This window comes from Phaethon aethereus (genome assembly GCF_964289735.1).
Source record: "Phaethon aethereus genome assembly, chromosome: 7".
NCBI lineage: Eukaryota > Metazoa > Chordata > Aves > Phaethontiformes > Phaethontidae > Phaethon > Phaethon aethereus.
The window spans coordinates 23,824,899-23,845,995 of record NC_138583.1 but is presented as its reverse complement, the minus strand read 5'-3'; the positions used below and the strand labels follow the sequence as shown (position 1 = coordinate 23,845,995).

Below are 21,097 nucleotides of genomic sequence, written 5' to 3'. Positions count from 1 at the left end.
TGTCTCCTTCAAATCTGAAATTCAAACGCTGTGTTAAAATATAGTAGATGTATTTATTTAGTCTGAACTTTCCCTTACTTCTTGCATGTGCCCAGAGCTGGGCCTGAGCATTATTTCATGGTCTGTGTGTTGCAACGAAAACGAAATAGTACTTGTTCCCCAGTGGCACCAAGCACTATATGAACAAGTATGATGAGAGAGATTCTCCTCTCGTTCCCGCTGCTGTCAGACAGAAGTGTCTCTGTTCAGCCAGTAGTTTCGATGGCTCTGTTGACTTTTACAAAGATAACATCAGCACCAGCTGAGGATCTCTCCTGATATTTTTAGGCACTTGTAAGATGTCATTAAAATGTCAAAAGTAGTTAGTGATGCACTGCCCTCCTAATGGGAGATGTGTGTTGTTTTGAGTAATTTACTATAAAAATAACAGGTGTAAATGTGCAATAGAATGTTATTTCCTCAGTCTTTTGGTGAAGATTTTTATACACCCTGTCCAATTCTGAAATCCAGTGTAATTAAAGCAAAAAGCAATGTATTTACAGTTTTTTACTCCGATTCAGGAAGCATAATTCACTTAAACGCTCTAAAAAAAAAAAGTCATTTGCCTGACAGTATGTAATATACTGGCATTACGGAGTGATCCTTAAAAGAATTTTATCAGATGCTTGCTAACATGACCTTTTAGTAGCAACAAGTTGTGGAGAGACAGTAGCAATTCAGTTCTAGAAAAGTCAGGTGTTAGTCATGGTAATGCTTTTAAGCACTAAAACAATTCCTAACACATTTCCCTTGGCTTATAGTGTGTATATGTGTATGTAATACCTGACAATAAATGCTATTTTTAAATAGAAATAACAATTTTCTATGCAATAACCCAAAGCATAGTTTGTCCTGCAAACCCATGTCATAATGAAGTGCATATGGGAAAATTTAAAAAACCATCCATTTGCAGCAAATTTGTAGCAGGCTGTGAATCATACACCGAGGCCGTCTACCTAATCCAAACCAATTTATGCATGTGTCCAAGATGTACTTAATCTGAAAAAGCAGTAGATTATAAAGATCAAAGCATAAGAAATAGGTAACCACTATGCCTTTTATTAAATTATTTTAAAACTCCTAGTTCATACACAATTTCATGGTTTTATCTCAAAAAATGAAAAATTCCAAGAATAATTTTTTGTGTATAATGAATGAAGGGGCCTAGAAAGGTATCAGAAGTCCCTTTTTATAGAGAAAATATTGCTGCTAGCTCAAGCTGATACTCTCTAAGTACTCAATTCAGCCCAGCCTATGTTGTACACACGTTATACTGAATTATCTGTTCCTGTGTAGCTACTCTTGCTATACTTACTTGGGCAAAGGTGCCTGACTCCTAGCAGCCTTGAGCACCATATCAGTAGGAGCTTCTCATTCCAAACTTTAAATGGCGTATTTGAGAAAATGCATTTTGTCCTGATCAAATGGGCCAGGCTGAGCTAGATGCAGCTGTACCGTTGATGGTGAGGTACAGGTAAGTGCGTGTTGGTGACTGCAGGTATTCAGGGGGTAGAGAAAGGAGCAAGAAACAAGTTGGAGTTCCCGTATTCCTCCTGGCAGATCTCTGATGGCAGTAGTCATCAAGAAGCTCAGGTGGCTATTCAGTTTACAGGTTCAATAAAATTTCTTAAAGCACACCTGCACCAAGGCAAAAGCTGGCAGTGGTAATTCCAGCAGCTCCTTATCTGTCTGTCCCTCCCAAGAGCCATTTGACAGGGGTGTTGCTGCCATGCTTCATCCAGAGGCAGGCAGAAATGGGTCTGGCCACCAGAAAAGAAGTAGGCACAAGGGGAACAGGAGCAGCCAGTGCGGGTTCTAGGGAGAATGGGCTGGTTTGCAAGGGTCCAGTTTGGGGATGAGCCCAGGAAAGGAGGCAGCACCGGATCAGGAGATGCCAGAGAAATGACTAATGCCATTGTTGTCCTTGTGGAGGGATGTAAAGAGGAGATATCTGGGCAAGGACCAATGAAGTCATTTGTTATGGATGGCGCTGCATGCAAAAATTATCTATAGTAATTCCATCTGGGGGTTGGCATTTTCCCCCTTCCCTCTTTTCCATGAATCATTCAAAATAGATTTCAACTGGGAAGGAAAATTAAACAAGCCTCTGATGAATTGATGCCACTAATCTTGCATTGATAATTTAAAAGAAAAAGTAATCAACACTGGAATTACGTACCCAATAGCTTGACTCTGTACTACCAGTACATTCTGCTCTTTTTGTAAATGTCATGTGCGTAAACTGTGTTTTTAAAGCATTAACATGGGCAGGTTAGATAAAACCAGCAGTTCTTGGCCCCCTGGTATCCCACTGGGGCTGGGGAAGAGCAGGAATTGGGGAAGGATCCAACTTCCTTGGAGAAGGCAGTTCCCTAAACCCTTCTGAGAGGGGCCCAGAACTCAGCTGGAAAAAGTAAAAGTTCACATATGGCTGAAAGACGTTGACTTTGGGCATGTCTAATCCGCACTGGGATTATGGAAGAGGTGGGGAGGAGCAGAAGACAGAAATGGAGAGGGAGCGCAGGTTGGACAGACAGTACGGGGAAGGAGCAGGATTGGCGGCGGCAGGAAGGGCTTCTGGCATTCACAAAAGCACGCTGTATAAAGCGTCATGCTCCCACCGCTGCATCCTGTTTTTCTTGCAAGCCAGGGTGTGTGATGGCTGGGTGGAGATGTCCAAGGCGTCTCCGATTTATCTGGCCTGCCTGTGCTCTGCCACAGTGGCAGCAGATGTACTTTCTTCTACCACGGGAATAAGCTTAAGTTTCAGCTTATTCAGTGTAATAATTTTTGCGGTTTACATTCACAGTGTTTCCCTATAACTGATAAATTAATACTTAATCTGGTGCCGTTAAGATGAGAATGAATAGTTACGATATCTTTCATCTGCATTTGTGTGACATCCAGTGGCTGGATGGGTCAACCACAGGCTCCCATTTCTCACCAAAGGTGTATAGATGCCTCACAACTCAGTTTAGAACAGGAAAGCAGGAAATGTGTTGGATATTAATGCTAACAGAGCAATTGCTTAATTTTGGTTTAAAAATAAACAGGCAATTAAAGCAGATTGTTCATGGGAACCCGTTACAGAGATGTACGTGTGTAACTCATCGTAGCCTTTGGGGCTCTTTCCCACTGCTACTGACAACTCGTCCCCTCAGTGTTCCCGCTGGGCACGGAGAAGAGAATAAACAGTATATTGCTCTAGTCAGAAATGAGTAATTTCTGTTTTCCTGCATTAAGCTCTTGACTGCAACCACGTGTGTCAAGACTCTCATCAATTTTGTCAGGAGATAAGAGTAAAATTTTGATTAAAATCTTTGAAATATCAAAAATTACCAAATACAGTAAGACTATGTCACATAACATTGAATTAGGCTTCTAAAACGTTGTTTAAATAGAAGGATCTGGAACTCCAGTCTTGTGTTTGAAATAACTGCCTGAAATTAAAGTAATTGGTGGCACTTGTGCAAAGTATTTTCTTTGCCATCACCAAAATGTCAATGACTTCACAGTGTAACCACTCTCCACATCTGTAGGAGTTTATCCATGTCCTTTCCTTCCAAGATTCCACATAGGTAATGAACTAGTAACCATTTTGTTTATTGCACATGCATATAAAAATTACAGTTATTCCAGACCATTTTTTGCACTCTTATTATAAATTGCTTATACTAATGCTGAAAAGAAAAAGACGACAACATAAAAGTTTCTCTGCTTTTCCAGTCTTCTTTACAAGGTCCATAAACCTGCTTAATAAATCCAGCTAATTTCTTGTGTGTGCAGGCTTTTTATACAGCAAAAGGAAAAATACAATATTTTAAAAAACATAATATTTTTAATCTCATAAAACTTAGCAGAGAAATTGAGTATTGATGTCTAGTGTCTGAAATGACTTTAAAATTGTGTTTTCAAACTGACTAGATTTCAGGCGTAATATTTATTACTGGTGAACTATTAAAAGGATGTAGAAATATTATTTTTGCCAGTAAATTTCCTGTTAGGATAAATAAATTGGACACACAGATACACACGAAAGACTGTGCAGGCCTGGGTACTGCATACAAGGCAAATGTTACCAGCAGAGACAGGAAAACAGCAGCTGTGCACCATTCTTGGACACAAAGTCCTCAGGAGTCACGAGGTTAGCGCAGGATCTGTTTTTTCATGCCTGGTTTTGCTGACTACGGAGTCACTTAGTCAACGATAATAATCAGAATAAAAGTCCTCTCCTTAAAGTTAGACTAGTTCTATGCTAATCTATGGCAAGGAAAAGCAAGTCAAATCTGGCAGAATTGTATCTAGAAGAAAACAAAGATCAGATATATGAAAATGCCCTTGCTGAGATCCAGTCCTTTGAGCTGCCTCTTGGAACCACCTTAAGGTATGCATCGTTTCGATAATACTATATTGTTCATGATGGATTTGTTCCATTCTATAGCTGCTCTTTCAGTCAGCCCAATATATTAGAAACTTTGTTTTCCTGACCCTGAAATCTATAGGAAAGTTGAATTTCATTTCAGTGTGATTAGCCCTAAATGAAAAAATACAAAGCAAGGTCACCCACTCAGCTCGTTCTTTTCACCAGGACAAAGCTATCTGTTACTGAAGGCTGGCTGCAGATTCTCTGTGAAGAAATAAATTACCCTTAAACATAAAAACAAGGGGAAAATTGCTCTTTCGTGTAGCGGTGTTTTTAGTCTGATGTTAACAGCTACATTTTTAAACAATTAATTGCTTCTTATTCTTAGATTTTTAATAAATGCAACTTTTTTTAATCACTAAAGTCACAACTACTTAAGGTTTTACTGTTGATATTCCTAAATATCTGAAGATTTTAGTATTTTTTCATTTGCAGCTTATGGGAATTGTTTAATGGTAAAAGTGCAACTGAAAAAGATTTCCTCTGCATATTCATCCCTACAAAAAAGTAATACATAAAAAATTATGATGTTCTGTGTCTAAGTATATTGTCAGTATCTGTAGGTGGCGTTTAAAAATAGCCTGCCTGGCACTGTAGGCGTCAGGTTGCAGTGACTGTCAGGCTAAAGAAAGAAAATTTAATTTCCCTGAAAAATGTATTTGTCAATCTATTACTTCAGCAATTTGGTGACTGGAGGGGGCGGGGGGGAAGGAACATGGGAAGATTGTTACTGCATTTGAGTGATTTCTTGAAGGAAATACAGCAGTGGTAGCCTGTAGGATTTTTCCTATTTTCTTTCTGCAGCATGCACTTTGTAGGCACTTGTCTACATTTGGAATAGTCCGTGTTGATTTAGGAGGTGTCATCAATAACATAATCTGAATCAACACTGAATATGATAAAACCACAAGCATAGACAAGATGTGCAGAGTCTTCGGTGCCATTTACTAACTAGCGTCCAGGTGTAGCTGCACCAGGGCAGGAGAGATGACGAGTTTGATTACAATAACTGGAAGGGTGCCAAACACAATTGTAGCTGGCTGGTGTCTAGACTTTGATGCATTCAAGGTTGTAAACTGCTGTCAGTTCCTCACTGCAGAAGCAGCCGCACATCACCCTGAAGTTTTACACTTTCAGGCCCGTTTCTTCACGTCGGCTTCCCACTTGTTCGCAGACAACTTTGCCCAGAAAGCAGGTGTATCCTGTCTCCTGAGCATGCAAAACCGAAAGACTAGCTCGTCTTTGGCCACAAACCACAAAGTGTATAATTTGAACAGAAAATGGGCTATTCCTCCTTCATTGAAAAACGAAGCTTTGCTGTACCCATGCCCGAGGGCACCAGGAACCAATACGGCGGTTTCTAGTGAAACACAGCAAGCCAATGCACAAAAAGGTGCACTTCTGGGGTTGTTCTATTTTCACACCGACCCCCAAATTTCTACCACCTAAGGAAAGGAAGGACACACATGGCTGACCTCACTCGAATGCAGAAACCCCTGCAGAGCTTCCGGGGCCGCCGGCCGGTGCCCGCCCCGCCACCGCCTCCCCGCTGGGGCGGGCCCCGCCCGACTGTACAGCAGCGGCAGCGCCGAAAAGCAGAAGAAAACAAGTAAATAAATTAAAAGCAACCCTCCCCCCCCAAAAAAAACCCACCCCGAGAAACAAACCAGAACTAGCCTAGAGGAAAAAACGCCGGTTTTGAACCTATAAAGCTTCAAGGGGCCTTTGCAGCGAGGTGCAACGCGGCGCGGGAAGGGCAGCTGGTCCGTCCGTAGCATAGGCGGGAAAAGGGTCTGATTTTGTGTGTCCTGTCACAGGACACTGAGGGGCGCAGAGCGGGTGGCGCCAGGCAGGGGCAGCTGCCCGCGGTCTCTGCCGGACCTCAGCGCCCGGAGATGCCCAGGGGATGGAGCAGCTTTGTCGGGCTCCCAGGGCGCCCCCAGCCCAGCCCTTCCCCTTAGAAGGGCCACGGGACACCGGCGAGCTGGGGCGAACTGGGCGGGCATCGCCCGGTGCGACCTGCTCCTCCTCTCCCGCCCCCTCCCCTCCCGCTTCACCCCCGCCCGGACCACCGGCCCCGCTCCGCTCTGGGAAGCCCTCCCCGGCGGCTCCCGCTGCCCCCCGCCCGGCTCCGCGGCCGCCTCCGCCCTCGGTCCCTCCCCGGCACCTCCCGCAGCGGCGCGGCCGCCGGGTCCCTCCCATCCAAGATGGCGGATAGTCTACCCGAGCATGATCGTATCCTGCAGGAGATCGAGAGCACTGACACGGCTTGCGTGGGACCCACCCTGAGGTAAGGGGCGGTGGGGGCCGTGGCGCTGACGGTGGGCGAGGGTCCCCCGCCCCGCCCGGGCTGCCTGCCTGCCCGAGGAGCCGTGGCCCGGCCCGGCTCGGCCCGACCCGGCCCAGCCGCGCTTTCTGACAGCTCCTCCCCAGGGACGCGGCGGGGCCGCCCGCAGCGCCTCCGGCGGCAGCGGCCGCTCCGGGCCCGGGGGGGGACGCGCAGACCCCGAAGTCGCCCCGCAGAGGCCTGACGGCCCCAGCAGCCCGCGGGGTGGCGGAGAGAGAAGGGATCGGTGCGGTGCGGGCTGGGAGCGGGGCCGGCCCGGTCGCAGGCGGCTGTCACCCCCGGGCCGGCGGCGCTGACAGGGAAGGGGGGCCGAGCGGCGGCTGCGGCCGTGCCCCCGCCCCCGGGCTGGCCTCCCTCTGGCATTGTCTGCCGGGGAAGCGGGGCGCTGCCCGGCTTCCGGCGGGGGTGGGCGCGGCGAGGCCGGAGCTGGGTCTCGGGATGGGGCGCCGGGGGCGGCCGGGCTGAGGGCGGCCGGGCTGAGGGCGGCCGCCGTGTCCCGCTGCCCGTGTCTCCGTTGCCCGGGCAGTAGGGGCTCCTGTCCCGCGCTTGGACCTCGGGCATCTGCCTGCGGTGTGCCGGTAACCCCCGGGTCTGTGCTAAGAACGGGACCGAAACCCTATTGTGTGTGGGTGTTTGCATCAGTAACTACAGGGCTCCTCTGTGTGCAGCCTTTCCTAATGCAGTCTCAAATCTCCTGCCCCGGTCGGGTTCTTTCTGGAAACGTGACTGTTCAGAGTGTTTCTGAAATGCTGTGACTTCAGCAGCTTTTTTTTTTTCTTTTCCCTCCAATTCCACATAATGCCAAATGGCGTAGCCTGCATGTTGAAGAAAAGGTTTTGCTTAATCTTTCCTGTTAGAGAGGAACATGTCAGTGCCTTCCAGTTTGAGCTGGGGAGAGAAGAGCAGTGCTTGGAGGGAGCAGATCAGTGTATGGAGGAGGTGCAGGGGGAAGAAGCATGAACGCTGGCCAAAGTGGGGAGAGAGAACTGAATTTGCACGTTATCTCTTTGGGAAGATATGGAGAGCCTGTGTGCAGGGAACTGGAAAAGGCGGTTTGTGTGGCAGCATGCTGCAGGGCGGTGAGCATGGCGCTGCTGGCTTCTCCTGGGGAGGGCATGGTGCCTGCTGGAGAGTGAGGACAGGGCTGGGGAAGGGCAAACACGGGGTATGCAGATGGGGAACCTGGTACTGAGAACAGACGGAAGAGAAATGTACGTTGCACGTGAAATGGGTCATTTTGCACTTCGCAGCAAATGATTCTGTAATTGGCTGCGTATGTCTGCAACGGGTCCTCCAGCACTGAAGGGTCTGTGGGAGGTAGCAGTGGGGGCATTTGTGGGAGGCTGGAGCTAATCAGTCCTCAGAGAGCCCAAATGGGGGGTGGGATGGCCCAGACATCATCACCCAGGGACTGCTTGTGGGGTTAGCCTGGTCTTGGAGGCCAGGTCAGAGCAAACTGTGCTCTGATCTCCCCTTACTGTCCCTTAAACACAGGCAGTATTGGGAATACAGTGTGGAGGTGTCAAAGCTGAGCATCACAAGCTTCACCTGTGAGAGTTTGTGATCTCAGGTTCAGACAAAGTAGCTGAGATGCTTTCAGACTTGACTTGTCCCCTGAGGCAGTTTAGCAATGTTTCAGCTAACAAGCCCAGGCAGTTTGGAGCTGATGTCTGCAAAAAACACACCAAAACAAAAAACTTAGAAACAAAATATTAAATATAATTGCAGTTTCGCTACTGTCTCCAGTATAGAGCTTATATCAGAGGAACCTATGTAAAGGACATACAGAGAATCAGGCTGTACAATGGAAGAAAGCATGTTTGGGAACCACAGGTGTGGATGGGGGAGGGATGTAAAAGGAGGAAGGGATGATATGAATCTCCATATTAAACATTTAAAATACATCAACATTATTTATAAGTATGAACATTTAGTTTCTTAATTTCTTTGCATGCTCCTATCCTTCCTTCTTTTATTTTTATCACATCTATCTTATGTGGCTTGTTATTTTACTTACTTTTCAGTAGGGGAGTTTTGCATTGCCAACTTTCAGAATTTTTAGAAAAGAAGTTCACAGTGGTCTGATTTAACCTCTAGTGTTCATTTACAAATAAAAAAATGAGGCTAAAGAATGGTTACACCTGTCGGAGTGTTTTGAAAGAAGTCTGACGAACACCACAGAAATATGCTGCTACTTTATAAGAACAGTAATGTTTAAAATCAAAATGGTAGCTATCTGTTCAGCTATGCCTGTTAAAATGTGTGAATTGCTGTGTGAAACTGAAAAGTCTAAAATCCCACATCTAATTTCAAGATCTGTTTCAGTGAACAAAAGCGTGACTGTAAAATGGAGCATTATTTTCTGCATAAGATCTAGGTTTGACTTGCTAAACAATATAAATCAAAGAAATTAGTTGAGTAATTCTATGTGCAGTTGCACAAGGCAACAGCATAAAGTGATCCATCGATTTCCAGTTGTGGAAGCCATTGATACCAGTTGTCTCATGTAATGACTGAAATTACATTCAGTTCATGATGTGAAATGGAGTATTTTTGTCATCTGTGGTCTGTAATGCTGGGAGAACATTTATAGCATTGTGACATGAAATAAAGTACCAACATACGCACTTAAATAGCAGAATAGAAGGGGCTTGGGGTGAGCGGTTCGGGTAAGTAGCATGAGGTAATACTAAATGCTCATAGGATATGCAAGATCTGACATATCCTTAATTGTTCATATTAAGATCTTAATATCTTCCTCATGCATCCATGCTTCACAAAGGAAGTGTGTTGTTTTTTTTTTTTGTGGGCCGTACATTGATTCCATGGAAACATGTTTCTGTTCTTGTTTTTCTTCAATGTTTTGTTTGCTAGTTTGGTATAGCTGTCTCTGTCAGCATGCTGTTTCCTACCCCGCTAGAAGAGTGGCAGCACTTGTGCTTATGATACAAAAAATAGTAAAATATATTGATATATAGTGTTTTTCTGTGTAATTTACAAGTAGGGAACAACATACAAACTGATCCAGCAGGTGATCAGGCTAGAAAGTGCTGAGACGCACCCATGTATAGGAATGTGAAATGCAGGTCCTTTATAGGAGGAATCAAGGTACAGCTAGTAGAATTGGGATTATTTAGGAAAGTAAGTTAGCTCCTAAAGATTGCTCTGCATCTCAAGAAGTAGAAAATGAAGAGATTGTATTTGATTAAATTAATTTGTATTGTATTTGATTAAATTAATTTTCTTTTTAAATTTTAAGTGGATGAATTTATTGATTTAAAATTGCTGGTACTTAACATGGATCTCTAAATTTAGTGACACACACTGAATCATTATAAATGAGACTTAAATCAGCTGTATAACATACCTTTCATTAAATAGGCAGACTGTGTATATAGCAGGCCAGGAATAATTTTTTTTTCAGCAGGCTCTGTGAAACTTTTATCAGCATCTTTCTAGCTTTAATGGCTAACTAAATGAGATTAATGACAACACCTGTTAAAGGCTTGTCACTCTCACCCTTTTATATAACGTGTTAATATCTTATAATTCATGTTATATACATACTGTTGGACTTTGCAAAACCAGGGAGAGTTGTCAGCGCATTTCTAATCTTTGCAAAGGAAAAGGAAAAAGGCAAAAAGGCAGGCAATTCCCATATACCTCTCCAAGAAAAGATAAATATATTTAAAAAGTTAGTAAGAAAAAACTTACAGGCCCTCACTGAACTCCATATAAATACATGTTAACAAAATGTCAAGAGTCAATTTTTAAGAGTCTTCACACTTCTTGAATACTCTGTTAGACATGCCAGGCAAATTAATAAGACAAATTCTATTCAGAAGAAAATAAGTGACCTTATCTGCTGGTTAGTTAGTTTTATGTTGGTTGAAATAGATCAAAGTGGAGCTCAACAGAGTAGAAGATGCTGTTCTGCCAGTGTCCTGATACACTATACTTATGAATCTCTTTGAGCTTGTCATAATGTATAATATTTCAAAGCCCTTTTTTAAAAATAAATGAATTAACTCTTAAACTCTAGCTTGGCAATGTATTGCATAAGCATATGGTAGACTTTTTCTGAACACCTCATCTCATGAGGTTCGCATCACTGAGTTTGCAGTGTTCTGTGATCCCCCATGCACAGCCTGTCAGAAGAGTACCTCCATGTCCACAATCGGTTGACTAAACAACTAACACAAAAGTAAAATAAAATTTTAAAATTACGGGGGAGTCAATGATGGCAATTTTGTAGCCAAGGTGAAGTTGATAAGGAGGTGCTATGTCTATTGATGTGTCTGTAAGTGGCATGTACCCTGTGGCTTCGACCCACAATTGCAGCTCAGAAGGTCAGTGTGAAAATGCTTTTAGGCAACTTCTCTGTTCCTCTGCTCCTGAAACCTGTCATCACCAAGCTGTTGCCCGGTAGATGTTAGAGCATCTTCTAGGTTGCTATAAGTTGTGCTGGCCATAAAACTTTTTTGCAGAGTTATTAGAAGGGCCTCGTATGAAGTCATATCACTGGCATGTTGTCTCTTGCTATGGGGTTTACACAGACGAGCTGTTAGGTCGATGTGTTTCTGTCTGATGCTGCAATATGCTGTGGTGACCTTCCACTGCCCTAGGACTGCATTGCACTGGTAAAAGCAGCACTGAGCCACCCTGCTGCAAAGCAAAATCACTTCTGCATGGTGCTGCTTTTTTCTTATTTAGGTTGAACAGAGTTTGGAGGTAGGATGTACATTTGTTATGAGCCTCATAAATGAGTATGGGTGAAATGTTAGAAACGATTGATAACCATTCATTCTGAACTTCTGTCCTTGTGTTGCAGAAAAGCTGAAGGTAAAAGGCACACTTCAGTAAGGCATCATTAGAGGAATAAATTGAGGAAGCAAAGGTAGCAATAGTAGTCCAAGCAAGACTGTTTTGTCCTTTCCTGATCAAGGTTTCCAAGAAAATTTAGAGGTAGAAATATGGAGTGAGAGTCTAATTCTGCTGCTTTTACTGACTTGTGGTGCACTTTGCAACTGCAGGTGCTTTGCCCAGACTGGGGGCTATAATTCATTTTAGAGATATTCCTATATCCACTGAGGGGGCCTGTCCAAAGCCAAGTGAACAAAGCACCCCTTTGGAGTATAATGGGATGCTCTGAAGCCTCAATGTAACTTGCTTTACCAGAAGTATACTCTATTATTACTAGCAGGCATGATTTAGTTATATGATTCTGTATCTTTAGCGCAATAGTTAGTAAGCAGTAGCATAGGCAGTGTGAATGGCATCTCTAGATGTGGGAAGATAGTACAACATTAACACAAGTCACAGCCTGGGAACTATTTTTTTCTGAGCACTTGCCTATGGGCTGTTGGGATTTGTGATGTGGTTATCCAATGAGAAAATGTGGTTGCCCTCATTTTTGCCCTGTGGTCTTACTTGTCAGGTATGATTGTCTAAAGGCATTTTTCTGTGTTTTCATTATTTTGGTTTTGGATTATGAGCCAGCAATTCACATTTTTGTCAACAGCTTAGTTATGTTTTAAATACGGAGCAAACGTAAGAGGTCTCTGAGGTCATCAGCCAGTGCTTAGAATCAGAATTGAAATGGTTTGATCATGTATTTCAATTTCAAGTAGTACAATAACATTTTGCAATACTGTAAGCTATTTTTATGGTTTGAGAATCAGTTGTCTGTATCTTCATTAATGGCTTGTTTTCAAGCCCTGCTCAGTTTTCAAGTTAATGTGTTTCATTCCTGGTTCCCTTTCAAACTGAAGTTACAAAGTAGCCCGAAGGAGCTAGAAATTCCTTGTGTGTTAGCTGTGGTCTTTTTTGGATCAGGTCGGAGTATACTTTGATGTATATTTATATATCAGTTTATCTTTACTATTTGCTAACATTTTGCAACTGCGTTGCTATAGAGTAAGGGGATGGCCTGCTCACCTAGAACAGTGTAGCCTGAAAAACCGGTGGCTGGCTTGTAGTGTTAATTGCAGGTTTTCTTATTCAGGTTTTGTTACTTGATGCAGGATTTGGTGATATTCTGAGTGTTTAAGTTGAAAGGCAACAGCCAGATAAAGCAACTGTCTGTGTGAGCAGGTCTATCAATATTTTTTTATCGCTAGTCCATAGCATAAGAAGAGTGCGAGCTGTAGACTGATTAATCTGTCATTTACATATTCAGCAGAAGAACTGCAGTTCTGATTTTTCTGTAGGCTAGCCTGATATTGCAGGCAGATTTGCCATTGGTGGCAAAAAATATTTTAGTAGAAGGTGAGGATTCACTTCCATTGCTGCAAGTTTCAACATAGCACTTCTCTATTTTTTATAAAGCCTGAAACTGTTTGTGGGTAATCATATCTGCACTGCATTTTTCTGTTGTGCAAAAAATCTTTAGGCTCAATGCTGATTAAGTTTGTCATGAAATATGTGTCTGTATCAGGTAATCTTGATCTTTTTAAGTGTTCGTGCATCAGCTTCTGACTCAGTTCTTGCAGTATTTTCCAAATGGGCAACTGCCAAGGGAAGCTTTAACCTGACTAGTAACCTATGTGAGTAATACTTCTGAAATAGCGCGCTCCAATTTCACAAGCATTACCAAAGAGCTTGAAATTGTTCCCATGTTTAGGAAACATGTTTCAAAATACATTAAAGCTTTTAAAAAAGAGGGATGGTCTGCCGGGAGATCCAGAATAGTGTACTTTATAGGTGGTTCGTGCAGTTTGTATCATTGTGTCTCATCTAAATTTAGCCTTCTGGTCGTATGAACGGCTTATTCACTGTTACATCAGTTAAAATCAGGAAAGCCAGTTGTTATTCATGTCATTTCTTCATTGACTTGTTCCTCAAGCTGGTTTCATTTAGTGTTGACCCAGATTTTGGACCTACCATATGCATAGGAAATGCATAATTTTACATCCTTCACAAATGCCAGTCACATGGGTACTTACTTTCTTGCAGATTTTTTGGGGAAACCAACGGCATGCATTGTACTCTAGCTTTCTGTGTGTGTTGCTGAACCATTGCTCTGTGACTTTGAAATTTCCTCAATACAGACGTCTACCTGAGGAGCCTTAGCATAATTCAATTAAATATAAGCCTGTTTTTGACCTGTAAGTGCTAGAGCATTTGCACCTACAAGGTTGAAATTACAGTTAAGCAAGTTTTGTCATGTTGTGTTTTATGGATTATACTACTAAAATGAGCTCATAAAAATCTATGAGGATTGATATTTCTTAAACAATGCTTCTAAGATAATGCCAGGAATGGGTTCGCAAATAGGGAACTGTTTCTATGGGTTGTAGTAAACTATTAAGTACTAACTTGTTCAAAAACATCAACCTAGCTTTGCATCAGCATCAAGTAATCACATTAGATTTTATCTCACCGAAGGGCTTGCTATGGCTAGTTATTAAAGTCTAGCTGTTGCCAGTCTTTCTGGCTATTATCTGGCGATGGCTGAAATGCCCAAACGTAATCCCTGTCGCCACAGACCTTGGTATAACAATGACATCATGTTCAATTTGATGTTCAACTTAAAGTATGCTCAACAACACATCTCTTCCTCGTCTTGTCCATGTCTACCAAGGAATTATTTGTATGCCTGACAAACTGTGTCCTATGCAGGAAGGGGTTAATGATCTCTCCTGGAGCCTGGCTGAAGCCCTTCATGTGCCTCAACCTTTGCCAGTAATACCAAACTAGTAGGGAACTTAATCACTGACAGAGGTATTAAGAAGGAAAGAAGCAGGTTTTAGAGTGTGTCAGCCTTGAGGAAAAGACTTGGGTTTTGACAGAGAGAACCTAAAAGATGTCTTTGAACAGTTCTGCACTAGGGATCTGCAGAGAGGGCTGGGATATTTTTTTTTTTTTTTTTAATATAGCGTGAGAAAGGTGTTCGGCACTCATACCATGAGTGGGATTTTCACTATGTCTCAGAGAAAGTAATTTGCTTGCAAAACTGCAGTGAATGTAACTTGCAATTCTCCCATGAATCAGAGTAATACAAAATTCATAATGCATATACTGTAGTATGTGTACCTAGGGGAATACTTTTGAGACATTTCAACTTCAAAAAGGAGTGTTTAAACTTTCAAGTATTGCATACTTCAATTTTAATACACTCAACTCTCGTTTCTATTACAGGCATTTAGATGTTTCTGTTGGTAGCAGCTCTCACTGGGACTTTCACAGTTTGCACACTTACTTATGTATAGAGTGACTTTAAAGGATCTCTATCCACTGATTTCAGTGAGGCAACGTTTTCTTCCAAGTTTTGTTTTTAGTTAATCTCAACATAAAAGTAATGTAGTTGATACTGTTTTATACTGTATGTTTGTTCTGGTTTGTTTCTTAAACTTAGGGAACTGTGATCGGGTAGCCAGTGCATGCTACCTCTTCTTGAAATGTGGAGTTTCTGTGGCGTGCTGGAGTGTCACCTTTCCCTAAGGCATGAACAGATTTTCTGCTGCTTAATCTATTTATTGAGAAGGTAGAGGACTGGAGTAAGGTAACAAAGAGTAGTAAAAATCAGTTGCTTCAACACTGTTAGTTGCTTCCCAGCAGAAACACTATGAGTTAGTTTTAGTTGGGCTTTTGAATTAAAACAAAATTTTTTTTAAAAATTGTCTTTCATTTTCTTCTGTGATCCCAGGAGATGTGCAAAGATATATAGTACAGGCTGTTGATTTGCATGAGAGAAATACACGGTGATTTTCTATGTATAGGCTATGTGAGCTCATAAAGTTAACAAAAACTTATAAAATTAATGGAAAATACATGCTTTGGTTTTAAGTTTGCAGAGGAACGTGACATCAAAAATTTATCTGGTTTGATCTCTATTGAATAGAATACATTCTTAATCCAGTAGGTTTTGAAACTTTTTAATTATTGGGTATTTTATTTAATCTGGAACTTCTTGATTTCTAAAATAATATATTTACGTCTGTGTAGTGTTGGTATTCAAAGCCTATTGAAATAAGTAACTTAGACATTTGTGACATTAAATGTTCTGTTCTATTTTATGTGTCTCGTGAAGGCTCTACTGAAACAGTTGGTACATATGTATCTTGAAGATTATGTCTGAATTAAAGAAGATAAAGAAGACAGATTAGCTACAGATTGTAGTAGATGGCTAATTATTTCTGGGACATGTGTAATAGAAATCTGCTCAAATCTTTAAAAAGAACTTAGAAGCTCACAATTTCATTTGTAGATGAATCCATTACTCCTAAAATGGAACGATTTATGTTACAGTCCATGGAAATACTAAGGGAAGAGGAATATTGCTATATGGACTTCAGTTTCTTATTTTATTTTCTATGAAATAACGTAGGTTCCAACTACGTCCGCTGTATCTGTTTAGGAATATGAAACAGATGGCCAAACTTGGCATTTTGTTACGTGGCGATAGCTGGTACCAAAGTGAGTGAAGCTGGCATTTTCTTTGCTGTCTTTTTTATCTGCTATTACAACGCAAAATTAGAAGGGGAAAAAAAAGTAGTGCAGCACTTGTTTTTCAGTTTCTTGCTTCATACATCAGTAAGTCGCACAAAGGCTTAGCAGGAAGAGGCATCTCCTTGGTCAGCAGTGTAAAAACAGGAAGGAGGAAGTCTATTGCAAATCTGGGTTTACTGATTATCAGTTCATGTTTCGCTGCAGAGGATGTCCATTAACAGCCATCAGCGTGATCCATTGCTTATCCAGCATGAACAATGACTGCTGTAGTGCTGCTACTACAGAATATGGACCCTGCTTATAGGAAGTAATGTTAACTAACAAACTGTACTCAGCCCTTTCCTGCTCATAGAAACAGGATACTATTAGTGAGAACAATTCACAGAAATTGCACATCCAGGAAAATCAGGCAGGCAAACTGTAACAGCTAAACTAAGATTAATAAAATCTGTTTTCTGATTAGGCCATAGCTTGAGTTCTACGTTGTTCTGGCATGTAATGCGATCTCTTAAATAGGGCGGGGAGATATAATTGTGAATAAGGATGGCAGAACTGGACCCCAGGTAGTGCCTGGCATAGAAAGGCTGCCTAGGTTTTAAGAAATGTGCTTATTACCATAACTCCAGTTGAATTACAGGAAACACCTGGACATTATTTTATAAACCTTTTGGTGTATGCAGCAACCTATATGAAATTACTCCATGGAAAAATCCCTACAAAGTTTGCAGTTTGTGTAAACAGAAAATATCTTTGTATATTGTAGGACAAAGGAAGTTTCTGCAGTGTTTCCTGTGAAATTGCAGCTTAAATGGAGTGTGTGATACAGTATCGTGGTTAGGGACACCATGGTTATAGTCACAATGACAGGTCTTTTTTAAGGGCAGGATCTTTATTTGCATGGTCAGTGTTTTGTGCTTGCATTGATCCCACCGAACTCATAATGCAAAATTGAATTGTAAATCTTATTTTATAACTTTATGTAATATCTCTCTTTTTTTGTTTTTAAATCAAATAAGAAATAGAGGGAGAGGACATACATCTACTGGGCCACTTCTTGCATTGTGTTTATGGGAGCTAGTTGAGACCATCTCTAGCCTCAGTACAAAATTGGCTTTGGTTGCAAGATATGAATTCTAAAAACATGATTTTCCACAAGCACAGTTTCTTCATTTGAGTTGGTTTATTTGTGTGTTTTAAGTATTACTTCAAAAAAATGGAATAAAAATTGTACGTCTGAGTTTCTTTTTTTGTGACTTGGTTTAACTGATCAAAGTGATCAGTTAAAAATGTATTTTTTCCCATAATGCTAAATCTGAAGCTCTACAAATGAATCTTTTTCTCTTGCATCCCTTGCAGTTCAGAAGTTGTGTGGTCAGGCTTACATTCCATGTCAAACTTGTACAACTATTGTGCAGATATGTGTAACTCCCATCATTGTCATAGCATTCATGGAGATGTGACTGATTTGCACTTACTAAGTGGTTATCAGTTCCCTGAAAGGAATGTGTGTATACAGTTTTTAATTGCTTCATATGTCTTGTGTAATCAGGAAATGAAAGACTTTGTGGCAATGTAGGGCAGGGGTGGGGAACCTGCAATTCGTCCTAGAAATGGGACAGAACCGAATGGGTTGGGGGTGTGTGGAAAGTAGTGGAAGGTGGCAAGCCATCTGTGTGGAGCTACTTTGTCTTGTACAAAGATTGATATATTTTTTTCTATTTTCTGACATGGGGTTTTTTGCTATTTTTAAAATAGATGATCTGTTTTAAGAGTCTTTGCTGCTGTTAGAACCTGTTATTATAAACAATTACTAGGAAGAGAATTGTTCACGCTAAAAATTTACAGTAATGCTCTGTAAGCTCAGAGATATTTCTTATGAATGTGGGTTGCAGCTAAAAATCGAATCATTGCTTATTTAAAAAAATGAACATACATACAATAACAAACTCCAAATCCTTTGAGAAATAATTGATTTATTTTTTTTTAATCCAAAAGGGATTTATTAAATACTGGGTTTTTTTTCTCTTTATCTAATAGACTGTTTTAGTAATGATTTTTAATTATTTATCAATTTATGACAATTTTATCATCTGGGAATTCATTTTATCTTCCAAATCATTATTTTCTTATGAAAGTATGGAGCTTTTATTTTTAATGAAATAAACTCTTCAAGTTAATTTTTGCCTGAAGCCTCAGTACCTGAGCAGTTCTGCTTTCCATTGAAAAGTTACAGCTATTGCCATAGATATAAGGGACAAAATTACTTTAGTTCTCATCCTGATTACTCTTGCCATTCACTTTTCCATGCTAAACACCCACCAACTAGATTACAGTGGAAGCTGTGTTCAGGTTTCCAATTATTCTCATTTTCTATTGGGAAGATGACATAGATGTGAAGACTGGGGAAGAGGAGGGAAAAAGCAAATTTGGGATATTGGCTGAACTCTCAAAAAATATTTTTAGGCTCTTCTCCTTTTACACTTACTAGTCTGTACTCATTTCCTTTGCCTACCTTTCCAGTAGTCTGGTCAACGTATTGAATTAATTTCTGGGCTTAGGATTTTTTTTTTTCGGCCTGTAGCTTTTTATTTCCTTCCTCCTTAGTGAATTGCTGATCCTCTTTTAATCCCATTTGCACTCAGACATTTAATGTCATGTGTTCTGGTTGCATGTGCAGAAAATATTTATATGAAATTATAGCAGAAATATATTTTTGAAGCTGTACTGTAACCATTTGTGAAGAGGTCTATGGTAGTGGCTTAGAGTGATAATGCCTATGTATGGAGTTGTCATTATAGAATGGATGAGATGATCTGAGGATAACTGATTTTTTAAAAATTATTATTATTTTGTGAAGGGTCACGTGGAATTCATGGTAGGTTAGGTTTTATGATTCTTGGCTGAATTTTAGTTCTCTGGAGATTAGCCTTTTTTGCTTACTAAATGGCTAGTATTTTTGTGCATAGAATGGTGCCCTCTGCTGCTTCAATAGATTCTTGCATGTAAACACAAAATAATAGTAAGACGTATTAAATACGTATTTTTCATATTGTGTTTCAGTTTTGAAAATAAAAATTTTAGGAAGGTTTTTTATGGTATAAAGTAACATTGATTTTTTTCAATAGGAAAATGGTTTCATATCTGAAAATTCTCCTTCATTTTTCATTGAAACCTGAATTCAAATCTGTTTATGCTTGTCTTTCCCCCTTCAGTCCATCTGGCAGGAAAAGATCAAGGTAAAAACATCCCTATTGCAATAGAAATGAGCCAGTGACTAAGACATCTTTCTCCTTTAGGTTATGCTGTCTCTGACTATTCCTAATTTTTTTTTTTTTCCCCTTTCGAGTACTTTCTGCACTATCTTGTGTTTACCTAGACTGGCATTAATATGACTCATTTTGTTCAGTTGTTGGGATAGAATCATAGAATAGTTTGGGTTGGCAGGGACCTTTAAAGGTCATCTAGTCCAACCCCCCTGCAGTAAGCAGGGACATCTTCAACTAGATCAGGTTGCTCAGAGCTCCGTCCAACCTGACCTTGAATGTTTCCAGGGATGGGGCATCTGCCACCTCTCTGAACAACCTGTGCCAGTGTTTCACCACCCTCATTGTGAAAAATTTCTGCCTTATATCTAGTCTAAATCTGCCCTCTTTTAGTTTAAAACCATTTACCCCTTGTCCTATTGCAACAGGCCCTGCTAAAACGTCTGTTCTCATCTTTCTTGTAAGCCCTCTTCAAGTACTGGAAGGCTGCAATAAGGTCTCCCTGGAGCCTTCTCCATGCTGAACAATCCCAGTTCTCTCAGCCTTTCTTCATAGGAGAGGTATTCCACCCCTCTGACCATTTTTGTTGCCTCCTCTGGACTCGCTCCAACAGGTCCATGTCTTTCCTGTGCTGAGGGCTCCAGAGCTGGATGCAGTACTCCAGGTGGAATCTCACCAAAGCAGAGTAGAGGGGCAGAAGCACTTCCCTCGACCTGCTGGCCACACTGCTTTGGATGCAGCCCAGGGTACGGTTGGCCTTCTAGGCTATGAGCGCACATTGCTGTCTCATGTCCACCTTTTCATCCCCAGTACCCCAAAGTCCTTCTTGGCAGGGCTGCTCTCGTCCCTTCATCTCCCAGCCTGTATTGATACTGGGGGTTGCCCTGACCCAGGTGTAGGACCCTGCCCTTGGCCTTGTTGAACCTCATGAGGTTCACACGGGCCCATTCCTTGAGCTTGTCCAGGTCCCTCTGCATGGCATCCTGTCCCTCAGGTGTGTCAACTGCACCACTCAGCTTGGTGTCGTCTGCAAACTTGCTGAGGGTGCCTTCAATCCCACTATGTCATTGATGAAGATACTAAAGAGTACTGGTCCCAGTATGGACCCCTGAGGGACACTGCTCGTCACCAATCTCCATCTGGACATTGAGCCACTGACTACTACCCTCTGGATGTGACCATCCAACCAATTCCTCATCCACCGAACAGTCCACCCATCAAATCCCTCTCTCTCCAATTTAGAGAGAAGGATGTTGTGAGGGACCGTGTCAAAGGCCTTACAGAATGAATCAGAATGATGAGTCAGAAAAAAAATGTCTCTTTGTCTATATAAAGAGTTCTGGGAAATGTAGGCAAATAACCATTACCAGAAAAATCCTTCAGCTATGCTTGTGCTTCATGGGTGCCCTGCTTGCCCCATCAATTAGGAATGAAAATAGTACCTGCCCTGTCACTGACTTCACAGTACTGCTCTCTAACTAGTCACTCAAGTTAATGTTCTCTCATTCCAGATTGAAAATTAACATGTTGTGTATATTTTGTCTTTGTGTGCCAAAATCAAGTACAAACTTCTGT

General features: G+C 41.5%; 1 protein-coding gene across 1 annotated transcript in view; it reads left to right on the top strand.

The window, feature by feature from the left end:
* Positions 1-6,669: 6,669 nt before the first annotated feature.
* EXOC6 (exocyst complex component 6) overlaps positions 6,670-21,097 on the top strand; it is a gene marked incomplete at its 5' end in the record, with an annotated part of 95,290 nt that continues 80,862 nt past the window's right edge. The window contains one exon of the mRNA XM_082002596.1: positions 6,670-6,752. Coding sequence (XP_081858722.1) covers positions 6,670-6,752 — 83 coding nt within the window. The remainder of the gene's footprint in view (positions 6,753-21,097) is intronic.